This window comes from Epinephelus fuscoguttatus, linkage group LG4 (genome assembly GCF_011397635.1).
Source record: "Epinephelus fuscoguttatus linkage group LG4, E.fuscoguttatus.final_Chr_v1".
In the NCBI taxonomy this organism is placed as follows: Eukaryota; Metazoa; Chordata; class Actinopteri; order Perciformes; family Serranidae; genus Epinephelus; species Epinephelus fuscoguttatus.
Window position 1 is genome coordinate 19,795,004 of NC_064755.1, and position 23,658 is coordinate 19,818,661.

Here is a 23,658-nt window from a genome sequence, read left to right on the forward strand (position 1 = left end):
TTGCATTTTTATCAGTTTTATATGCATTTGCAGTTATTTTGTATTCCATCGAGAACCACAGGGAAAATAAGAGGGTAAATCAACAGTTTGTAACACTGGCTTTGAGGGCAAAATATACCTCAATTGTTTTTATGATTAAATGAATTATAATTGATAAATAATTATTGTACACTTCTGTAGTCAGTTACACCTGTAATTGAATCAAATTAAATCGTGAATGTCTTTATAGTTGTATCTTTTTAAAGGGCTTTCACAGTCTTATATGAGACGGAAGTTATTTTTTATTTTAGTACCACAAGTAAAAAAAAAAAACAAGCTGTTATGAGTGCTGTCTTTCAGATTAAAATGTGCCTGAATCCTGAATTCTTCAATATCAAAATAAAACCAAATATATTTGCTCAATAAAAATAAACAAGGAGATCAAGTCAGTTTATATCTTTATTTATTCTTTGGAGAAAACAAGGACAAATAAAGTACAAATTTCCCTGTAAAGGTAACTCATCAAAAACATTGTAAGTTGTCTGCTTCAATGGAAATACAGCACAAATGTGTGAATACTGTGTAGTCTTTAAAATGTAAAAAGTAGTGGAGCCTCAGTGTAATACAGTACTAGTATGCAAAGTAAATGACATCTGGAGCAGTTTGCCTGATATTTAGTGTAATATGGAAACAAAAAAATGTGGAAATACTCGCAGAAGAGTGAACAAGTGGAATTTTGTGAATCATCCATCATCCATTACTTTGGAGATGCAATTCATTATGGCAGAAAAACACAACAAATATGAGACAAGTTGCACTCTAAAACACGACAGTATTGTAGGAAAGTGACAACTATGGAATGAAATGTGAATATTTCACCGCTGTCATATGCTTAAACTTATGACAGTAAAATAAAATCAAACATTCAATCAAATAGGAAAACAAAATTGCCTGTCACAATTCAAAATGGCGAGGGCAGAGAAAAGACAATATAATCAATCAATCAAACAAATAAAGTTGCCAACAAATCAGTTTACATCCAGTCTCTCGAGCTCCCGCTCATCCCTCTCCTCTGTCAACCGTGGCAATGAAGAAATATCAGCAGGGAGAAAGAGCCAGGTTATATACAGAACTTAAGAAAAATCCCTGCCTGCTGGAGAGTCCATGGGGTATTAGGCTTCGTAATGGACCATACTGTATTTTTATGATATCAACAAAAAGGTCAGTATATGCTTTATTTTATGTGAAGAATTCGAATAAGTATCATCTATCCTCTACTGTGCAAAAACTAAAAGAGATAAAAATTGGTTCAAAGTGACCTGGCATCTATTCTGCCCCTCAGGGATCCCACGATAAAGCACTAAAGTAATCTTTTTCAGAGGGCACTCATGAAACAAAGAACATTTGGGTCTCTGTGATTGCATTTTGTTCCAGCTCAAATGATATATTAATACAGTGGCCACAAATGTGGTCTTTTTAACACAATTTCCCTCCATGACTTACAGCACTTTCATCTGTTTCCATAAATATCCGCTCTATATAAATTCATAAATGTGTCACATCCTTGCAATACAATAAACTGCGCCATATTTCACAGACGGTGAAGATAAAAAAAAAAGAAGAAGAACTTTCCTGCTAAGAGCAAGAGAAAAGAAACCTGCGTGTTGCTTCTCTATTCCTGTGCTGTCCCATCTTTGTGCTGGAGCAGTGCAGCAACAAAGCAAGGCAAAGTTAGATGTTTATAAAAAGGCAATACAAATATAAAAATACCAAACAAGTGAAACACACATTTAAAAAAGATTATTTCTATAAATGTTTGGAAATTACTCTGTCTGAGTGCAAGAAATTGTTTTTATATTTTTGTAAAGTCCAAACACAAAGGATGATGTTGGTTTAAATTTGCAAAATTCATTTAATCACAACAAAATACAAATAAAAATGTAGAAAACTTGGTTTCAAGTCCATTAACTCCACTCCCTCATTATTCTAAATATCAGTGAATGGGTATATTTGTAAACAAGTCCATATCACTGATGGAGGCAATTCAAATATTACACACAACTATCTTGAGAAAAATCAAAAGTCATTATCTTCCAGAGACATGTCCTCATAATCCTGGCTCTCAATTGGGTCAATAGTAGCTTGCAGAGCTTTGGCAGAGTCCTTGTGAGCTTCCATAAACTTCTGCAAGCACTTTGAGGTGTAGAGCCAGTGATGTTTCAACACGTCCTCAAGCTCAAACGCCTTGGACTGACGTGCGTTCATCTTCCGGAAGCGCCTGAACAATTTGTTCGCCGACTCATTCCCCTCGCTGGCCCAGGCTCCTATGGATCCTTCTCTCTCTATGATCTCAGGCACATGGGCCAGGGTCTTGTGCAGGTAATTGGTTATTTTACCGTTGTACCTGTATTTGAAGGTAGAGGAGAGAAGGTCGGCGAAGCGCTGGGAGTTAAAACTGTAGCGGCACAGCTGGTCGGGGCACTCCTTGGCAGGGCAGGTGGCGCGCCACACAGGTTTCATCTGGAGGTAGATCCTCATGAGCTCCCTCAGGGCCTCCCTCCTCTCCTCCGAGGGCACCAGCTCACACACCACCTCCACAGCCTCCTGGGTCATTAGCCTGCGGGCGTAATTCCCATTCATCCTCATCACCGGTTTGAGCTTCAGCTTCTTCCTCAGCTGTTTATCTAGGGCTGCCCTCCAGCTGCGCCGCTCCTCCCGGCTGGGGTTGACCCTTTGATACGCCTCCCCTATTTCGTCCTGGAAGATTTTGTAGAACTCTGCCGCATTGCCAATGTCGCAGTGTAATGCATCCAGCGTGGGCTGGGTCTCCATGAAGGGCTTGGCAGAGACTCCTTTGACTCTGTCTCGCAGCTCATCTGCAGACTCAGAAAAAGGATTGGTTCTCCATATTTCATAACGGTCTAGGTTCTCGTCATGACTGCGAGTGATGGAGTGGAGCACCATGTTTTGGGAGGCCTCTGCTCGAGTGGAGTCACAAAGAGTGCAGACATAGGTGGACCCTGAGGCCTCGAGGCCCTCCATCTCGCGCACCATCTTTTCATCATATCCCGTGCCTCTGAAGTGAAAGCGGAAGGCGCGAGGGAGTCCGCCCACGGATAGGATGAGCCTGCTCTCTTTCATTGCATTACGCTCTGCAACTATAGGCCCCAGGACGGCTGTTAGTGTCTCGTGGTCTGACTCATCCACAAACATCAGGCAAAGGGGCTTACAGGACATCTCTGAGTTTGGCTTTGGCTCAGTGAAGATGGTAACCTCTTTCTCCTGCTCGTCTGCCAGGACAGAGACAGACATAACAGTGAAAGAGAAACGCACAGCCTTCTCAGGAACAACTGGTCCTCCACCGTGCTTCTCGCTGACATCGCCCATGCCATCACAGGATTCCTTGATCATGACACTGAAGCCTGAGGTGCAAGTACTGTCTTCCATCCCACACTCTCTCAGCCCGTCCATGATGTCCTCCTCCAGATCCTTTAATGCTGACACCAGTGCCACATCATAGCGAAACCGTCGAGTGATAGTGTCAGCTGGGATGTCATCCACCGAGGAAGCCCATCCAGAGAGCCCATTAATAATGCCAACATTGCATGATGTGGACACATTTTTGAGAGCCGGCTGCCATTCAAAGTGGTGAAAGCCTGGGAGAAGCTCCTTCTCTGCGGATCGCAGGGTGTGCAGGGGCTGAAAGATCTGGCGGCCGCTGGTGGCTTTGACAGTCCGGTACATCTTGTGATACTGGCTGCAGCTCAGGAAAGTGTTGACCCGAATGGCCAAGCACACAGCAGGATGCAACCCAAAGCCTCTGCCTGCAGAGAGAGAGAAAATGAAAAGAGAAAGTTTATAAGAGAGAGACAGAAAGAGGCAAAGTAAAAAAAATAGAAAAAAAGAAGGCGAGAGGAAAGGATTTAGACATGAAGAGAATTATTTAACACCAAGCTGTGGAAGCCCATTTCTAGTGCTTTGAAAAGAACTGCAGTATCTAACATTTCCTCATTTGATATCCCGCATTTGGAGTCATTTATACTATGAGACAGAGAAAATTGCAAATTTAACACCCAAATGTGAATGTATCATTGTCAAAAGCCCACAAGCCCATGATTACAAAATCCAATATTTCCTAATTTCCAAATGTTATAAGGGGACAGAGGGTGAATCAGTGAAGCTGGCAAAAGTGATGTATTGGCTGCAGATGAAAACAGACACCAGCTGGCTTCTATTCCCCAGAGAGGAGGATGGTGCTGTCTGTGTAATTTGCAGATACAAGAGCTGCTGATGTTGTTTTGATTCTAACAGCCCCTTCACAAGAGTTGTTATTGTGCATTAAAGGGAGTGTGAGACTGAGAGACTGACGGACAAGCAGGCAGGGAGTGAGTGTGGGGGAGAAGCGGGGAGGGGCTGAGCGTGCAACAGCGGCGGTTCAATAAAAAGGGATGGACAATAATGAAATGCTTTTCAATCAAAATCATAGGAAAACTTTCTTCTCTCTCTTCAATAGTGAACTTTTCAACTCATTGTTATTTATGAGTATTCCTCAGAGATAGGCAGAAATATTAATGAGCAAACACTATCATAATTTTCATTTGTTTGTTGTCCCTTATTCTTGGCTGCTTAGGATTATGTGTTGATTGAACAAAAGCCTTATAATAGTCTCTTACCTTGCATCAAGGCCTCCAGCTCGTCCGCCTGCCGGTGTTCATTCGCAGACCTCAGCGAGAGCAGAAACAGAGTCTGACACACAGACTTGAGGTCGCCACCTTCCTCTCTGTCTGCAAACGCCTTCAGCTGGTTCTTCATATCCCTGAGCCGATGCTTCTGGGCACGGCGGGTTAGCGATAGCAGGTGCTGACGGGGTCTTCCCCCTTTATTGGTTAGCAGGTAGTTGTCAAGGTCTGATGACTGCTGCTTTGTGTCCTGCTCACCCAGCTCATGGCCCAGACAATGAGTTTTAAATGAGTCTAGCCTTACCTGCTTGCCACAGCCGCTCTTGGGGCAGAGCAGAGGCAGGGAATGTAGGGCTGATAAGAAGGCTTTGGCAGGCAGACTGAGATCATCGGGGGTGCAGGACAAGTTGCAGGCCGGGCAGTGAGGTCCCAGGACGTGGATGTATTTTATAATGCAGCTGCGGCAGAAGAGGTGCCCACAGGGGGACTGGACTGGATCAGAGAGCAGGTGGTCACACACCAGGCAGGTGAAAGAAAAGAGGAAGTCAACAGGGAGCTTCTCAGAGATCAGCTTGGTATTCAGGTGGTCTTTCTGGCAGTGGGTGATGTTCCTCACCCATTGCTCTCTCTGGATGGTAGGTTTTCTCCACCCCCTGAGCACAGGACCGTGATAATAGTCAGCGAATTGTCTCAGAGCCCTCCTCTCACCACCCGCAGTGCTGTCGCCGTGGTCTCTCCTGCTTCTTTTTCCCAAACTCTGGGCTCTGGGAATGGCTAACCTCCTCTTCCTCCCAGTCCGCTTGAATGAAGGTTTTTTGGGGGAGCAAAGGTGGCAGGGGGAAGAGTGGGGATTCCACTCAGGGACACTTGTTTTGGAGAAGCTGCAGACGCCTCCTCCTCGTATGGCAATCACCCAGCAGCGATGGCAGAAGGACAGAGGGTGGACGGATTCTATGTCTTCTGTCACATCCACTTTGAAGACTCTGAGGATGATCTCTGGCCAGCTGAGGAACTTGCAGTTCATTTTACGCAGGGCGCTTTTGGTGATCTCATCCAGATCCCCTTGAACATCGTGCACAGGTCCTTTGACTTTTCTCAGGACCTTTCCACAGAGACGACACAAGCCCCTTCACAGAGGAAAGAAAATGTGAAATTCCTAAAAACAAATGCATGTAATAAAGTGAAGGTCATACAGCATAGTGACATGTTTTTACCTGAGGTGGTTCATGTGGGTCTCCATTTCCTGTAGCTTCATATCTATCCTGTGGCCAGGGCCCTCCACATTTTCCTTGGTTTTTCCCCCTAGGCACAATTTCATAACACTCCCTGGACCCACACCATTATCTAAGTCTATATTTGGAGCTGCAGGAGGTGAGATCCCTAACAAGGCTCCATCCTCAGGCTGTGTCTCACTGGGCAGAGGGGCCTTCTCCATGGACTTCACCCTAAACAGTTTAAATTTCCACTGAGAGTACTTAGAGTGGGGATGGTGGAGCTCAGCCGGCATGGAGGATCTGGGGCCATCTGTCTCCGGGCTCTCCTCTGCCATGATGCGATTTAGACGTCAGACCCTGGAGAGGCGAGGCAAGGCGAGGAGAGGAGAGGAGAGGAGAGGAGAGGAGAGGCGAGGAGAGGAGAGGCGAGGAGAGGAGAGGAGAGCTTAGTTTGATGTATCACAAAAGTATGAGAATAATTTCAGCTGTCCGTGAGATACATAGCTGTAGATGCCAGAGAAAAGATTCGAAGGTTCAAATGCTCAGATATCCCCAGTGCATTCTCAGCATTGATCCCATGACACAATCTAACAGCTTTACTTGATTCCTGTTGAATTCACACACCAAGTAGCCTGAAATCCCACTGAACAGAGAGCAGCGAGCCCCGACCTGCAGTGCTGTATTATACCATAAGTGGCATTTAGATCTTGTGTAAAATGCATGAGACAAGCATTGGGGGATCGATACAGCACAAAAATCTTCATTTCTCTCATCTCCAATCCCATCGCTCAGGGAGCCGTTGTGACTTTTTTCCTTTGACACAGCGAGTTTGCTAAATGGGCAACCTTATCCCTGCAAGGCTGTCAATCATTTATATTAGTCATTTTCTTGGCTGGAGAGAGAATTGGAGCCCCCGGAGCCTCCGCCTGGCATTTAAAATGCAGGGGGGAAAGAACTCAGAGATACAGGAAACTTATTTCATAAAACATATATATTGACCAAAGAGGAGGGGAAAGAAAACAAGAACCCATCATATTGAATAAAGATCATAAAGAATTATTCCAAACACAACACTGTTCAATTTAAGAGTCGTATTTCAGCAGCCAAGTGCTCTTATGATGTGGCACAGGTAAGATCAATGATACTGCTGCACTGACAGACCTTATTTCATCTCCTCCCACACTATCTAAGTTCCATCACAAGTTCAGACAATAAAGCAGTCAAACAATCTTACCATTGTACGACTATAGCGCACACTCTCTAGTGTCTTCCATCTATCCATCTTTCAGTCTCCTCGCTACATTTTCTCCCTGGGCGGCTCGAATCTGGCAGTGCTCCTTCATTTCCTGGCTCTCAGTGTACTTGACATGTTGAACTCTCCTTTGAGACAAACAGCTGAGCCTGTATGCATGTGTGTCAGCTGGGCTCTTACCTTGTTTTTTTCGGTCTCAGCTGTGCATCAGCTCCCCTGGGGGTCCTCTCCGCATGGGAGCACAAGGGAAGCCCTGGAGCCAAGGGCCCTACACTCTACATACACTGTCTACGTTAGAGTCTGTCTCAGCTTGGAGCATCTGTTACCAGGAGTTGTGGCTTCATACAGAGGGATTGCTCCTGCCTTGCTCCTTGTGTCTTGTATTTATACCCTTCCTTTGATGGGATCCCAACAGTCATCTCCTGACACCTGATGCAAGCAGCTGATTTCAGAGAAAAAACAAGGTCAACCCCAAAGCACAGTTGCAAACATGTGTACGTACAGAATCCAACAGCATACCCCAAACAAGCAACTTTTAACCACACCACAGTGATCCTCAGCTGGAAACACTTCTATGTCACCTTTATCTCTCCTTTCTCATATCCATCTGCAGGCTCACCTCATCCAGGTGGCCTCTCTCTGACAGAATGAGAGATACTGTTACTTATGAAGCAGCTACCAGTGCAGAGGCACAACTGACAATAGAATAAATGCATTTGCTTGTCCCACAGACAAATAAAAAATCCAATAAACATTGTATCGACAATATCTTTTAAATAGTGGCATTACAAATTTAGGACTTGATCAGACTTTTAAACACAGACATGAAAAACACATGGAGAAGCTGTTACAAGTTAGTAGAGTAGCAACTAGTAAAAGCTGAAGACTTTGTTTTTTTTTTTTGTTTGTGTGACTGTCAGATGTTTTTAAGTGTTCAACTCAAAGGTTGCTAATGAGGTTATATTTTGGGGGCAGCGTTAAGCAAATGTGCTGGCTGTTGCTAGGATATTTTTTTCTCTGGGTGCTGACAGGGAGCTTGACTAATATATGCTAAAAAAAAAATAGTCGACCTTCATGACTCCAGAGTTATTTTTTAATTAAGTTCTCTTATTTTTTTTCAATAAAAGCAGATATGCTACATGGCACTTTTGATATAAAAGTAGTTTTTTGCCGAATTTGGCAAAAGACTATTCAACAAAATAGCTGTTAGCCTGTTACAAGTGACCACAAGGTAAGTGACATCTTTCACATGCAAGGTGACAAACTTCAGCACTGGACAGCCCCAATGCACGATTACTAACAACACGATACATCCAAAATGTGACAACAACATAACATAGCCTAATCTCCACAATCACGATTAGCTAACCAGTGGAAAGTCCTGAGAGGGACTCACATGTCCAAGCCGAATCTGCTACCACAACAAGGTCAGAGAAGCTCAAATTGCAAGTGGCAACCTCCAGGGCTGACGAGTGAAGCCAATGCGGAAGTGCCAAAAACTGCAGTTCATCAACTGGCCACTGGAGGCTGGTTGCAATCCCCATAGACTCCCAAGTTCAAACTATACAGCTAAAATAAACATGTTCACAGTCTTGTGCAAAAAAATGGTTTTGGTCTCTCCTTTGATCATTCATGACAACTGTACAGGGGTGTGAATTTTTTTATGATGATCCTGTTAAGTTCTGCATAATTAAGGGCATGTTCACTTTGACTGACAGGCTGTCAGCTAGGCCTCGCTGCAGGCCACTCAACTTGACTTCCTTGGGAGCCTTTGGGAGATTTTGTTGTACAAATAGCAGAGAAATGATAGGACTAACTGTGCAGGTAATTGAACCACCAGTGTTCCAGTTTTTCGGTAAGTGACATTCTATTATCATTTCATTTACATGTTAGTGATAATTAGCATGCTTAGCTCGTTATCTAAATATCTAGCTGCTGACCGGCATGCACCGAAGTCAAAAGGTAATACATAAGTGTTAGAATCTAGGATGATAATACATTTGAACAAACAGCTTCTGTGTGAAGTTGGAAAATAAAGCTCCACCATGCTAACATTGGTTGGCTAAAGTTATGCTATGTCAGTGATACACTTGCCTTATGGGCAATGTAGCCTTAAGGTTATGTTAATGTTAGGCACGGGTAGGTAACAGTTATGTCACGTTAAAATGATGCAGACTGTGTGCAGTTACACTAAAGTGTATGTGCGTAACTTAAAAATGTTAATGTCACGTTTCAGCATGATTCCAGAAATAACTTTAACCTAGCTGAGTGTTGTATTTTTGGTTAAGCTGGAGTTGGTTATTGAGGCTATCTGGCAAGTTAACATAAAATTTGATGCTCCACACACCCAAACTTTTTAATTTTTTTTAATATCATTGCGAAAACTGAAACAACATTTGCAGCTTGTCCGCTGTATTCAATGTTTTTACAACGTAAAAACTGTATTTTTACAGTCCATGATTGCAACGCACAAATAGAAAGCGTGACTTAATTCTTTGCATAGGACGCCATAACTCCACTGTATCTTTACATAGCAAATAGTGATTTACTACCAAATTAATGTTCTGAATTTCACATGCGGCGCCTTTAAGAGTAAAAGAACAATTCTAAAATGCTTTAGAGGGCTGAACTGGGCCTATGCAGATTAGTGACGTGGCTATAGCCTCCCTTCACCCTGGTGTAGCTCTGTGCTCAATGCTGTAAGATTTTTTGTCATTTTTTTCCTCATTACATTAGTGTGATCTGTCAAAACATAAAAGGTGATATTATGTTGATGTCTCAAACAGATATAATGTGAGACATCAAGACAAAACAATTACAGTAATACATTTCACATCAAAGCAAGAAGTTGTGGTTGTGGTTAAGTGTGTGGAGGCAGCTGAAGTAAAGAAACGTGTTAGTGTGTGGAACAGGGCGATATATGATGTATGAGAAAGGCAGACGGAAACTGAATAATTAAAAGGAGCAGAAATGAATTTAAAAAAAATAGAAAATAATAGTAATTGCAGCAATGATAATCAGCGCCATTGTTATCATTGTCACTCCAATTACTGTATTATTGAGACTTTCCCCCCCTTGCCACTTCACATCATCTTGCATTGTTTGTGACTGGTGCTCCAGCAATTCAGGTGGTGACTGCTGTGAATCAAAATGACAAATGCGGCGATACAAATGAGTCATATTAGTGTGTGTTAGCTGTTAGAATCTGAAGTGTTCATCTGGCAATTAGCATTTTGATAAGTGAGTTTTTGAGACAACATAAGACAACTTACAGAGGCCATAGACACCAGCTGAATTGTTGCTGTAGGGGTCAAACAGAGCAGAAACACTGTGTTGTGTGTTTGTGTCACTTGTCGTTTTGTCCATCCCTTGTGGTTTTATCTGCGATTCTTCTCTCTCAATAATGTCAGCACATTTCATTCATTTCTCCGAATGCTGTCTTTCCGTCACCATTCAGACTGAGTTTTAATTAGACAGCATCGTTTGATGTAATGTCTCAGTAGGTATGGGGAGTATTTGCCCAAGATCATTCTTGTTTGTAATTATCCAGGGGATTAATCTGGTGTATTCGCCACGGGAGCCTGTTGCTGTTGCGTTGGATTTGCCAGCCAAGTCATTAGATACACAGTCAGTGGGCACCAAACAACAGTTGGGTCTCTCCCACTCTTGTCAGCTTAACAGGGGAGCGGGATGAATACTGGCAGGCTTTGCAGCTTATATTTGGTGCATATGGTCAAGTGTGACCTTAGACAGCAATAGTGGTTTTTGTTTGTTTGTCTGTATCTTTGTGACAAGCTTATTCACAAGAAATGCTGAAGCGCAAATACACAGAAAAGTTAGCGGGGGGAGAAAAAATGTTGTTTTCCAGGCCTATCCAAATCCATCAGACACAGCTGGGAGATTTGAAGTACACAGTGCTTGATACATTACATATCCAAGAACAAGCAAATGATGGATTGTAGCAAGATGTTCCAGGCCTATTTATAGTTGATATTTAGATTTATGATAGCCAAGTAGCCACATGCTTCCAAGGTAAACGACACACCTCGCTCCGTGGCAGACAGGGACGGAGCTGCAGATGTCTGCCTGACAAACAAGTGGTGACCCCCTGAGACCCTCATCTCTCTGCGCCTGCTAATTGACTTGTTATTGATCAACTCAAAGACAGTCTGATTTATGGGGAAGAGGACTTGTGGAGACAGCCACCTGGCATGGAGCGGAGTGTTATGAATGTGAGGAGCAGACCCTGGGGGACTAGAGGCTGCAGTTTAGGAGGACATACAGGAGTTTGCGATGCACCAGTGAGCTGACACCTTGCACTAGGAGGGGGTGTTTTTTCTAATATGATGAATCCAAACAACATCAATGAGCAATGTGTGCGTGTGTGTGCGTATGAATGTGTTGCAGGTGTGTGCAGTGGGAGGGACGAGTGGGAATATGGCAGGGGCAGAGCATGTGTTTGGGGGAAGGAGGGGTGGAGAGAAATGAGGGTTGGGAGGATCTGTGTGTCTGTGTTTGTTAGTCTGTGCTGGTGTGTAGGTGACACACGAGAAGAAGACTAAATAATATATAAAGTAGTCTTATGGGCAAATTATGAGGCAATGGTCCCCTGGGCACAGACAGAGACCCTACCAACTCTCCTACATAGGTGGAAGATACACAGACTTTTGAGTCTTTTGTGTCTCTCTGCAGCTGGCATGTCGTTGTAGTCATTTCACATCTTTTTTAGTTGAAATGTCTCTTCATAGTCATTTTGTGCCCCTTTGTGATTGTTTTGCCCCTTTTTGTCGTCTTTTTGAGTCTCTTTGCAGCTATTTTGCTTCTCTAGTGCATCTCTTGTGTCTCTTAGTGGTCTTTGTAGTCCTTTTGAGTGTCTTTGTAGTCATTTTGTGCCACTTTGTGCTTGTTTTTCCCATTTTTGTAGTCTGTTTAAGTGTCTTTGTATCTCTTTACAGCTGTTTTGCATCTCTTTGTAGTAGTCTTCTGTCTCTTGGTGGTCATTTTGAGTCTCTTTGTAGTCATTTGTGTCCTTGTAGTTCTTTACATCTCGTTGTAGTCATTTTGTGTCCCTTTGTAATTGCGTTGCTCCTTTTGTAGTCTTTTTCAGTCTGTTTGTGTCTCTTCGTAGCTGTTTTGCATTTCTTTGTAGTCTGTTTGTGTGTCTTTGCATTTGATGTTTGTCTCTTTTCCTGCATTTTTAATGTCTTTGTAGTTTGTAGTCATTTTGTGCTCTGTGTGGTTGTTTTGCCCCATTTTATAGTCTTCTGAAGCTCCTTTGTGTGTTTTTGCAACCTTTTTGCATCTCTTTGCAAATTTTGTGTCTCCTTGTGGTTATTTAAAATTTCTTCCAGTTAGGTATGTGTCTCTAAAAGTGATATTTTGGCAGGTGAAGGCGGGGGGTGGGGTGGGCTTACACTTTGGGCCCCAGTGCCTGCGTCTGGTAGGGCTGTTCAGTAACCCAACCTTGCTTCTAATCTGTCCTTGAGAAACTTCAGAATCATTACTTTTAGTTCTGCATAAAACAAAGAAACAGACAGGTAGAGAAAGGGAACATGAGGGAAGGTGTGAGAGGTGAAAGACAGAGACGGGGGATATAGCAGTGATCTTGTGTAAAGGAGTTGCACAGGATAACAGGCTTAGCTCAGAGTGGAGAACACAAAAGGGCTTAAGGCTGATTGCAGGCTGTGACAAGGAAAGGGGGGAAGAGATCAAGCCTTCCAGGCAGAACTATGTAAGCCAAAGGTCCAAAAAGACCCCCTGACAGCTCAAGTCACATGGCAGCTTAAGGGAAAGTGTCAATAGCAGAGATGGACAATGAATGAATTCCACAGCAGCGTCGGTGTCTTCCTCACAGGGAATAAAATGTCAGCTTCGTCCACATTTGAATAGACGGACCAAAATTGCAGCATGATATTTCTAAATGTCATGAAGAATGTAGGCATCTTTGTGATTGTATTCAGGGTAAAGAGGGCATTTCACTCTCATATTCCCACAGAGTGTTATGCAATATACTGAGCATTTGCTATGCAAATTTTTAATTGCATTTTCATAGCACGTTCGACAACTTTCTCAGCCTCGCCCAGCCAATTCTCAGCGAGTCGCCTCCTACTGTCCGCCTCTTCCATCCCTCATCCAGAGACATGATTTGGCAGATTAATACTCAAAGAGGTAGACTTCAATGCAGAGCTATTCGTCAAAGCTACCTGCCAGAACAAACCCCTTTCCCCACTACTCACATCCCCTCTCATTCATCTCCCCTTGTCTCTCCCTCTCAGAGTCTCGTTTCCCTCGTCTCGCCCCTCTCCTCTCACCCTCACCTCAGGTTTTGTTAATAATCAATTATGTGATTATTCCAATGAGGTGATTAATTACTGGCTCTCCCTCCCTCTGTACCGCAGGTTAGCGTGCTTATAATCACACAGTGACAGCCAGGGGACAGCTGAGTTGAGTGATGCTGTCTCGAGGCCTCGTGTGACCCCGTATGACTCGGCTGCGTTTGTTGTCGGCTCATCCTGACTGATGGAGCTTTAGCAGAGAGCAGAGACGCACCACAACATCACAGCTTCTACAAATAACATCCCCCACAAGCTGCTGACAGCCTGACACCACAATATCTTCCATGTCCAGCTATCCAAATATTCATTTTATTGGATAGTCTAGTCTTGGGACCGTATTAATTCGTTCCAAGTCTTGCATTATAACTCTCCCTGAGGCGCTGCAGAGTTATTTTGGTTTTGGACCGGTTCCATTCATCTCCTCTGTTCTGGTGAGTTAGACAATATGGAGAACAACTTAAGCTACAGCAACTGTGAGTGTCGACCTCCTGTTACCGCAGCAAGACAGGCCACACGGAGGTCAATAACATGCAGAGATTGCAGTGAAGGCATAGTGTGATTGTGCTGGAGTTTACGGTATGGCTCTCCGGAAAGACCTGAGCAATCCAGATGGATGTTGATCCACTCGCAGTAAACCAAATGAAATTAAACCTTAAGCCAGATCCAGGAGCACTAGAGTGGAGTGGGGAATCAAAACCAGTGTCTTTAATCAAAATAACAATGCTCTTTAATTCTGTGTTAATTAAATGTAGATTTCCCTGATCGAGGAGCAGTCCCTTTGACGCCAGGGGACCTCCAGTCACATAAACATCCACTCACTGGATTTGTCTTGTGTTTAACCATGTATTAGTCCTCTTTTCCCAAACTGTCTGGTGCTGGTTTACACAGAAGGTCTGTCAGCTGAGGGATAGTAGCTCGCAAACAACTCCTCAAGATTTCAAACGTTTGGCATCCTCGGAGGGAGGATTCTTGGCATGTTGTTAAACACCTTAATAAGTGGGTTACCTCGGTACAGTTCTCAGATGAAATGAGAGTAATGGTGAATTCTCAGCGCTAAATTTCACACTATTTGTCTCCTGACTGGTCATTCTCGCTCTCCCGCTTCCCCACTCCCTCCCTCAGTCCCCCTCCATCAATGTAATGAGCAAATCATGGCCACTAGGGAGAGATGTAGAGAGAAAAATTGGTCCCATTATGTGTCAAGGAGTGTGAAAAGAGAAGCGCTGTTGTCTGTCAACTCTAACCCCCAACTGTCCATGGTCTTAACTTCCCACCAAACACAATGAGCTCTTTTCCAGCACGTAGATCTGCTTATTATTTCCCTGTCTTTTAACTACAAAGTCCATTATAGGAAATGCCAGGACAGCCGTGCCCTTTTCTGCACTAGCTCTGCCAGAGCTCAGACAAGGGAACAATGGACACAGTAACACGCGGCGATTCAAGGCTGATTTAGAGTGACTGGTCTTAAACCCGACTTATAGAGTACAGTAATTATAGGAGGTGAAGGGAGGGGCTGTGAAGGATGCTGTGGATAGGTGGGGGCTTGCGGAGGGAGGTTGTTGTCATTTGGCAGCCAGTCCAGTTGGAGAGAGAAATTACTATTGGAGCCAGAGCCTGGGTGGTGGAGCATTTATCAGCCAGTCATCGCAATGATTCACACGATCCAGCGGGGAGCCATTATTTTACCACCCCGCCCTCTCACGGCAACCTGCTGGTGGCGAGGATGATGATACCTACGGGCTTTATGAGCGCAGGAGCAGACATATACAGTAATTGTTTGAGAACAATAGTTTGGAAAGTCCCGTCTCTTTTCAGAATTCACAGAGTCGTATGTCTTCGGCGGATTGGACTACACTGAGAAAGAATGGAGCAGTTGAGCCTAACTCAGGGGCATATGGCATTTGTTAACTGCAGCAGAACACAGAGATGCCTCAGGAAGGGACTGACAAACATGTGGTCCCAATAGTTGGAGGGGAGAGTAACTGGCACTGAATACATAAAGATCACAAATAAATACACCATCCACCTGCTCGGCGAGCGCTTAGGGACCGGGTAGATCCGAAGGCATTGATACAGTTTTGCATTTGCTGGTCTGCCTGTACACGCAAGTATAACAGTCTCTGCATAAGCAAATAAATTCCTAACTGAATAGGGAATAGGCAATGGAGGCCCGTGATGGCCTTCTCATAATAACAATGATAAAAACACTATTCTTCTATTCATACTCCCCTCACTCTTCCTTTACCAACTTTCCCATTTGGCTCCCATGGGAGGCACATCATTCTAATATACACAGGTTTTCATCCCTTCCCTTTTTGTGAAAGACCTGCAGGAGAGACAGGAAGAGGGAGAGGGGGAGAGATTGGGACTGTTTACTCAGTCAGATGGTCTAACGTGTGTGGAATAGATTTGAGCTGAAGAGGAAGCTGTCTACACAATGGCAGTTGGCATCAGTGAGTGAGTGAATGATGCCGCGTCCGAAATCACTCCCTCGTTGACTCAATGACTTTGCTCTATAGTGAGCAGTAAATTGCGATTTTAGACACTTATGAATCATCATCATCACTGACAGGTGTAGTGCTGCATAATGGCAATGACACGTCTATTAAGGCGAAACATTGCATTGCGGTATATTTAGCGACACGACTCCACATCCACGCCAGGGAACGGCTCTGCGAGGCTGTACGTAAGCACAGCTGACGTTTAGCAGGTGTTATTTTTACCATGTTCACAATTAGCTCAGTGTGTTGGCATGTGTTAGCTAATCAAACAAAAAGTACAGCTGCAGCTGACGTTGGTAGAATTGTCATTAGTTTCGCAGGTATTTGGTCATGAACCAAAAGTTAGCAACTGATGATGGCAGTGGCGGATCTTCCTGTTGACTGCTTTGGTCCCTGTTTACTTCCTGTCAGCTACCAAGAAAACTTTTAAAGAAGGAATGTCAGTGACAGCATTTGAATTTTGCATTAGAGCCAGACTTTAGTGCCAATTCTATTGAAGTCAAGAGGGCAGGCATGGCAAATCACACTACAACCCATCATATCTTTGCTGTTTCACTTTTGACTGAAAAATCCAGCCACCAAATTACACATTATGTGATGTTGACTGATGTTTTTATCTAAATATGTGTGCTTGTTTTCTTTGCTATTGGTCTCCAAACAGATCGCGACTGTGTCCGTCAGCTGCGTATAACTCAACTCAAACCTGTTTGGTCCAATACATTGTGAGACATGAGCAAACAGGACAGGTCTGACCTATTATCACTGACTATACTGCTACAGCGACTTACAGTTTGCCTCAGTGATTGATTTTAGTCAGCTGGTGCAGCCATGGGGTCCAGATTTCTCCTTATAGTTCAAGGTCCACACAGTTTAACACATTCAGCGTCATACTTGTGTTTAGCCATGTCGTCAAGCTAGTTTTCTGTCTCTGTTAAGTCGCTGTTAGTGTTTTACTCACTCTACAGCAGGAAACAGCACTTCAAAATAAAAGCTCTGTGCTGGAAATTCACTGTAATTCTATATAAAGTGTGTTTTTTACAAACTTCTTGTGAAAACGTTTGCAAGTCACTTCACATTCAAAATGGACTCAGTTCATTAGGATAGGTGGCAGTGTATCCAGCACCCTGGCTTGCAGTACAGGAGCCCCACAAGGTACTGTGTTTGCCCCCCTTCTCTTCACCCTGTATACTGACGACTTCCACCATGATTCCGAGTTCTGTCACATGCAGAAATTTTCGGATGACAGCCATCGTCGCATGCATCAGGGGGAATGAGGAGGGAGTGTACAGGAAGCTGGTGAGTGATTTTGCAGGCTGGTGTGGGAGGAACCAGCTCCAGCTGAATACATCAAAAACCAAGGAGATGGTGATGGACTTTAGGAGATATCCCCTTCCCCTTCAACCAATCTGCATAGGAGGGATGGCGGTTGAGACAGTCACATCTTATAAGTACCTGGGGCTCCAACTGGAGCTGAAGAGGGGCACAGAGAGATAGCACTATATCATTTTATGGACCATTTGCTAGCACACACAATATTCCAGGGTTTAAGCTAGAGCAGCTGTAACATTTGTCCCTCTGTTTCTTTTACACCTTCATGAAGATACTGTCTTAATCAATCAATCAATTTTATTTATAAAGCCCAATATCACAAATCACAATTTGCCTCACAGGGTTTTACAGCATACGACATCCCTCTGTCCTGATGACCCTCGCAGCGGATAAGGAAAAACTCCCCCCCAAAAAACCCTTTAACAGGGAAAAAAACCGGTAGAAACCTCAGGAAGAGCAACTGAGGAGGGATCCCTCTTCCAGGATGGACAGACGTGCAATAGATGTCGTGCAGAACAGATCAGCATAATAAATTAACAGTAATCCACATGACACAATGAGACACAGAGAGAGAGAGAGAGAGAGAGAGAGAGAGAGATGCAGGTAATGACAGTAGCTTACAACAACATTGTTGAAAGTAATAATATTATAGTTATAGTTCTGGCTACTGTGGTACAATATGTTGAAAGTATGTATTAATATCTGGCAGTATACATGTGTGACAGTAGTCATATGTGTATAATAACAGTAGAAGTATGATGGCAGCAGCTGCAGGAGGCATCTGGCAGGACCACGGCAGCAGCACAACCACACACGTCACGCTGCCCAGGCGCCGCTGCGATATGAGTTAATCTGAGAGACAGTGGAGCACAAAGGCTCCGGAGAAGAAGCCGAGTTAGTGACATCCAGAATGGCCGAGTTAGCAAGATGCAGTAATAGAATACGAGAGAGAGAGAGAGAAGGAGAGAAGGTGCCCGGTGTATTATAGGGGGTCCTCCGGCAGACTAGGCCTAAGTCAGCCTAACTAGGGGCTGGTACAGGGCAAGCCAGAGCCAGCCCTAACTATAAGCTTTATCAAAGAGGAAAGTCTTAAGTCTAGTCTTAAATGTGGAGACGGTGTCTGCCTCCCGGACCGTAACAGGAAGATGATTCCACAGGAGAGGAGCCTGATAGCTGAAGGCTCTGGCTCCTGATCTACTTTTGGAGACTTTAGGGACCACGAGTAACCCTGCGTTCTCAGAGCGCAGTGTTCTGGTGGGATAATAAGGCACTATGAGCTCTCTAAGATATGACGGATCTTGACCATTTAGAGCTTTATAAGTTAACAGTAGGATTTTAAATTCAATTCTGGATTTTACAGGGAGCCAGTGCAGAGAAGCTAAAACAGGAGAAATATGATCATGTTTCTTAGTTCCTGTTAGTACACGTGCTGCTGTATTCTGAATTAGCTGGAGAGTTTTTAAGGACTTACTAGAGCTACCTGATAATAGAGAGTTACAGTAATTCAACCTAGAGGTAACAAAAGCGTGGACCAATTTTTCTGCATCTTTTCAGGTCAGGATAGGCCTAATTTTCGCAATATTACACAGATGAAAAAATGCATGAGAATTAAAAGACAAATCTTGATCAAATATCACTCCGAGGTTTCTTACGGTAGTGCTAGAGGCCAGAGCAATGCCATCTAGAGAAACTATGTCATCAGATAAAGAGTCTCTGAGTTGTCTCTGAGTCTTAGTGGCATTAATGGCTTTATCTCCAAATGAATGTAGGGTATCTCAACAGAGATATGCAGGCTAATGTTAACTTAACAGAGTGAATACTATGAACTTAGTTAATTGACGAACAAATGAATAAGTATTGGTAAGTTATAAAGGTCCAGGTTTTGCTAATATTTTGGCGATTAGCACCACCTAATCGATGATAGATAGGAAACATCATGGAGAGAGCAGGCTAACATTAGACATCTTGATCATTAACAGTTTGAAGGTTGGTTATTTATTGATAATCAGATACATACCTGCTGGATGTACTCACTACACAGTACGATCTATGATCTGGTTAACTAAAGTCTGGTCAGTGATAATAGGCCAGACCTGCCCTGTTTGGTCATGTGTCATAATGTATTGGATCAAACGGGATTTGCAGCTGATGGATACAGTCATGATCTGTTTTGAGGCCAATAACAAGGAAATGAACGCACACATTTAGATTAAAACGTCAGTCAGCATCACATGATTTGTGTTTTGTAATTTTTTAGAAGTATTTTCAGTCACAGATGAAACAACAAAGATATGATGGGTCATAGACGGTCAATAAAAGTGGCCTCAAAGTCTGGCACCAGTGCCATCCTAACAGGAAATACGCTCAGACCCATTTAGAATGATTATCCTGTCAAGTTTGAAATGGTCTATAGGCGACATAGGCAGTTGCCTAGGGAGCCACTCAGGGGGAGAGGGACACCAAATGCCCCCCAGGGTTTTACCGCTTCTAGTCCTGGCAGAAGAACCTGCACTGCTGACACTGCTGACACTGATGGGGATGGTGGCGTAGAGGGGAAGCTTGCCTATGTCACCGAATGTGCTAGGTGCAGCACTGGATCATGGTGCTGAAAAGTCGGTGGCACTGGATCAGCAAAAATATTCCAATTCATTCAATGTCTGTTCCAGATTTCACAGCAGTTCATCAAATAGTGGAGTGGAACGATTGATGTCTGGTCAGAGCTTGTTCAAAATTTGGTATCAAGTAGAAAGAGATATTTCAGAGGGGTGAACTTTGACCTGATGGCACAAGATGAAAAGTCAGAGGATTAACAAAGTCATTAGGATTCTGTGGACCATGAATGTCAGTTCAAATTTTCATGGCAATGCGTTCAGCAGTTGTTGAGATATTTCAGTCTGGACCAAACCACGGGGGACGGACCATCTGACAGGCTGACATTTCCATCCCTGGAAGGACATTGGAAGTGTGGTTAAAAAGCAGTGTATATGCTATGAACACTAATTTGTACCATGTGAGGACACTATAATGCATCAACTGCTAAAATAGGAGTAAGTATAATGCACTGGGTGGCAAAGATGGAGTGATTTCGGACACAACCCGAGAGAGAGAGTGAGCGGATGTTTTTTGTCTGCTCATCGTCACAGATCTCCTCATTGCTTTTTAGATTATTCACCCATGCAGAATTCTTTTTCCAAGATTCAACCACGTCTCCATGTCTCTCCTTTATACTCTGTTTTTCCCCCTCCCGCCTCCTCTCGCTTCACTTCCTCGTGCCATTCACTGTCATTGTGAAAAGGTGTGTGTGACTCCACTAGTAGAGCAGAGCCCATTATCGTAAATAGGCCAATAAGTAACTTCACACAACGTGTCTCCAAAGCAAGCACACTCTATATGCAAAGCAGAGGCGCACTGTTAAAGAAACTGGCGCCAAGTGATTATATTTGTAATTTAATTTCCTTGGTCACACAGAGATAAGAGAAGGGAGCGGCTACAGTTGGCCAGGGATGAATAGAGTGACGAGAATGGGACTACAGCTTCATTGTCTGGACTGAGATGTCCGAGACGACACCACTTACGAACAAGGGTACTGGCGGGCAGATACGGTACATGCACAGGGATTCACAAGTCTGTGCTCAAAGACACAAAAACAATGTTAATACCAGAGACGGCAGAGAGAGTTCTTCTATGCAAGAACACCTGCACTCAGTTGAAAGGATGAATGTGAGTTCAGGATAATCAAGAAAGTCTTTTCTCCCCGAAGTAAGCTCTGTCTCTCCCCTTTCTGTCTGTCTCCTTCGCACTCAGCACTGCTGAACAAATGTAATCAGCAGGGTGGTCTGGGTGGGATGTCAGTCACAAAGAGCAACGGCTCATTGCAGATTCTACAGGCAAGATGAAGCGAGTCCCTGTGAAAAAAAAAAGAGACGACTGAAGGACACAAGGTGTACACCCTCTCTCCGTCTCCCTCCCCCTGTCTGCTTTTTTGGAGATTGTAGAACAGCACATATCAAATTTCCCGACTTTTCCATTTTCAAAGAGTGTCCACTTTAACTGATGACAATGCAGTGGAAGGCACAATGCAGCAGTGGTCAAACTCTGATTCTGACCACATCAGAACATTCAGAGAGCCGGGGGAGCGATTGGTTCTAAGTTGATCAAAAAGTCGGACACCACACATCCAGGGTCAGCGTGAAACTGTTTTGTGACATCTCAAATCCTCTCTCTCCCTTTGTTCTCTCCCCTCTCCTCCTCTCATCTTAATGTCTAGTCCTCCCCTGCTGTCTAGTCTTTCTGCGTATTTCCTCAGCGTCTTGACTTTGAACCCAACAGCGTTAACCTGTCAGGAAAGCTACAAATGTTCTGAGTGAATTATGTAAACCACAGAGAAATAAAACTGCAAAAAAAAAAAGGCATGGAGTTCTTGCTTTTATTTCATAATTCATCACTCTCACAGATCCAGCCAAATAAAACTTGACTTATTAAGTAGTCCGGTACATTCTGGCTCCAAAATCCTCTGAAATATGCTGGAGAATATTAATCACACTTTGTCTACCTCGCAAATAAAAATCAAACACGTTTACATACATGCACAGCCTTTTTTGAGTGTGTGTGTGTGTGTGTGTGTGTGTGTGTGTGATTTCATTACTCATCAAGTGAGTGTCTTGCACATTTCACCAGATTTCATTGCAAGAGGCAAAGCTATAGATGTTACACCAGCACCACCAAAAGGTAAAGCCAGAAAACAACAGGCTGCTTTCTTCCCCTCCAAAATACAAACTTACAGCACCGAAAATCTGATTAAGGATGCTTTGACTTGGCAGCCGGCGAGTTTATTTATTTATCTCAATGAACACAACCACAAACAGACAAGAGCAAAGACGAACACAGGCTTTATACTGAGGGGGGATGGGATAGTGGCAGTGCGGCATAATTAGTAGGACATGGCTGTATAATTGGTCTCTAATTGATATGAAGAGCAGTGGTTTATCCCAGGTTGTGTTCTACACATGCTGCCAGGAAGCGCTGGCGGCCTGCTCAATCTTGGTGCCATCTTCTGATTGATGTCTCTGTAGCAAATGCCCTTCAACAATCAGTACCCACAATCTTTCTGTGTCTATCAGGCCACCTGTCTATCTGCACGTAACATCTCCCACCATTCATCTGTCATTTCATCCTTTGTGCCTAAACGTCTCACTATCTCTTTCTTCCTATCTCCACATTGATTCGTCCTGTCTTTCTCTGAAGGCATTCTCAACCTTTGCTCTGTTTTTCTCGGGAAGGTGAAAGAGCAGCGTTTGTTGTGGTGGAAGGTGAAAACTGGAGGGTTTGTTTATGAGACACTGGCAGCCATAAAAGACTGCGTGCTTTCAATGGCCCCAGACAGCACCTACCGGGGGAAATAAAAGCAACTTTAGATGAAAGGGAAATCAATTTTAAAAGTACTTTTATTCACAAAAGAAAGTGGCGTACCTGCTCTCTCAATTTAGCAAAATGAGACTTGAAGAGGTTCCTTTTAGAAAGGAGAATTGAACTAAAATAACAGTCACTGCTGAGAGGCACAGCTGGACGCGAGAGGTCAACACACTGCGAACTGAATGGATTTGAAGTTTGGGTGGGGAGGCTCTTTAAAACAATTCTGTTCATGGATCGTGTGCTGATGCAAGACGACCTTCAAGGACGTTCCCCTCATTTACACAGCAATTAAGCACTACCCTGTTGGTAAATTGAAAAAGAGACAAAAATCCTCTGTGGATTTAATAACAAACTCATTACCAGGGCCCAACAGGGTGGAACTGCCTTTTAATTAGAGCAACACCTGATTAACGCCCAATTAACAGAGCCAGAGCCACTTAATTCTCCCCCACTTTGGCAGGTTGAGAACATAAACATAAGCAGTCCAGCGTCAGAGTGCTTCCTCTCCTCCTGGGAACGTGTGAGAGAAAAGTAAATAACGACTTCGGAGGCAGTCTGTTGTCGGGTGGTCCAAATGCTCCGAAGAGCTGGGAACTGTGTGCTGGAAATACATGAGGTAAGTGTTTCAGGAAGGAGACAGATGTAGGACTGGCTGGCAAAAAGTATGCTTCACTACACATGCAACTCCTGGTGGGCTGATGTAGGACAACTGTCCAAGCAGTTAGCCATCATGCTCAGCCATATGAGCACCCAGTCCTCCCGCTCCCAGATAATAGCCTGCAAGACAGACACACCTTATGGTTGTAAACTTTTAAAACTTATTTAACTGTGGAAGGGTGTGGATAGCACGTGGCAGCAAAGCCTTGTTGAACATACAATATACCACTGGTTACCACTTGGGGCTTCTAACCACCACTAGGGGTCGCCAAAGCTTCATGGGAGGTTGCGTGGCTTAGA

General features: G+C 43.8%; 1 protein-coding gene across 2 annotated transcripts; it reads right to left on the reverse strand.

The window, feature by feature from the left end:
- Nucleotides 1–489: 489 nt before the first annotated feature.
- On the reverse strand, nucleotides 490–7,460 carry rag1 (recombination activating 1). 2 transcript variants are annotated; one of them, XM_049575300.1, is made up of 4 exons: nucleotides 7,305–7,460; nucleotides 5,873–6,229; nucleotides 4,653–5,785; nucleotides 490–3,803 (listed from the first exon to the last, which is right to left on the reverse strand). In XM_049575300.1, exons 2-4 carry the CDS (start codon nucleotides 6,205–6,207, stop codon nucleotides 2,056–2,058), a joined length of 3,216 nt encoding a protein of 1,071 aa, XP_049431257.1. In that variant the 5' UTR covers nucleotides 6,208–6,229; nucleotides 7,305–7,460; the 3' UTR covers nucleotides 490–2,055. The 2 variants fall into 2 exon arrangements, with proteins under 2 accessions (XP_049431257.1, XP_049431256.1); XM_049575299.1 differs by having other exon boundaries at nucleotides 7,107–7,460.
- Between the last annotated feature and the right edge of the window lie 16,198 nt (nucleotides 7,461–23,658).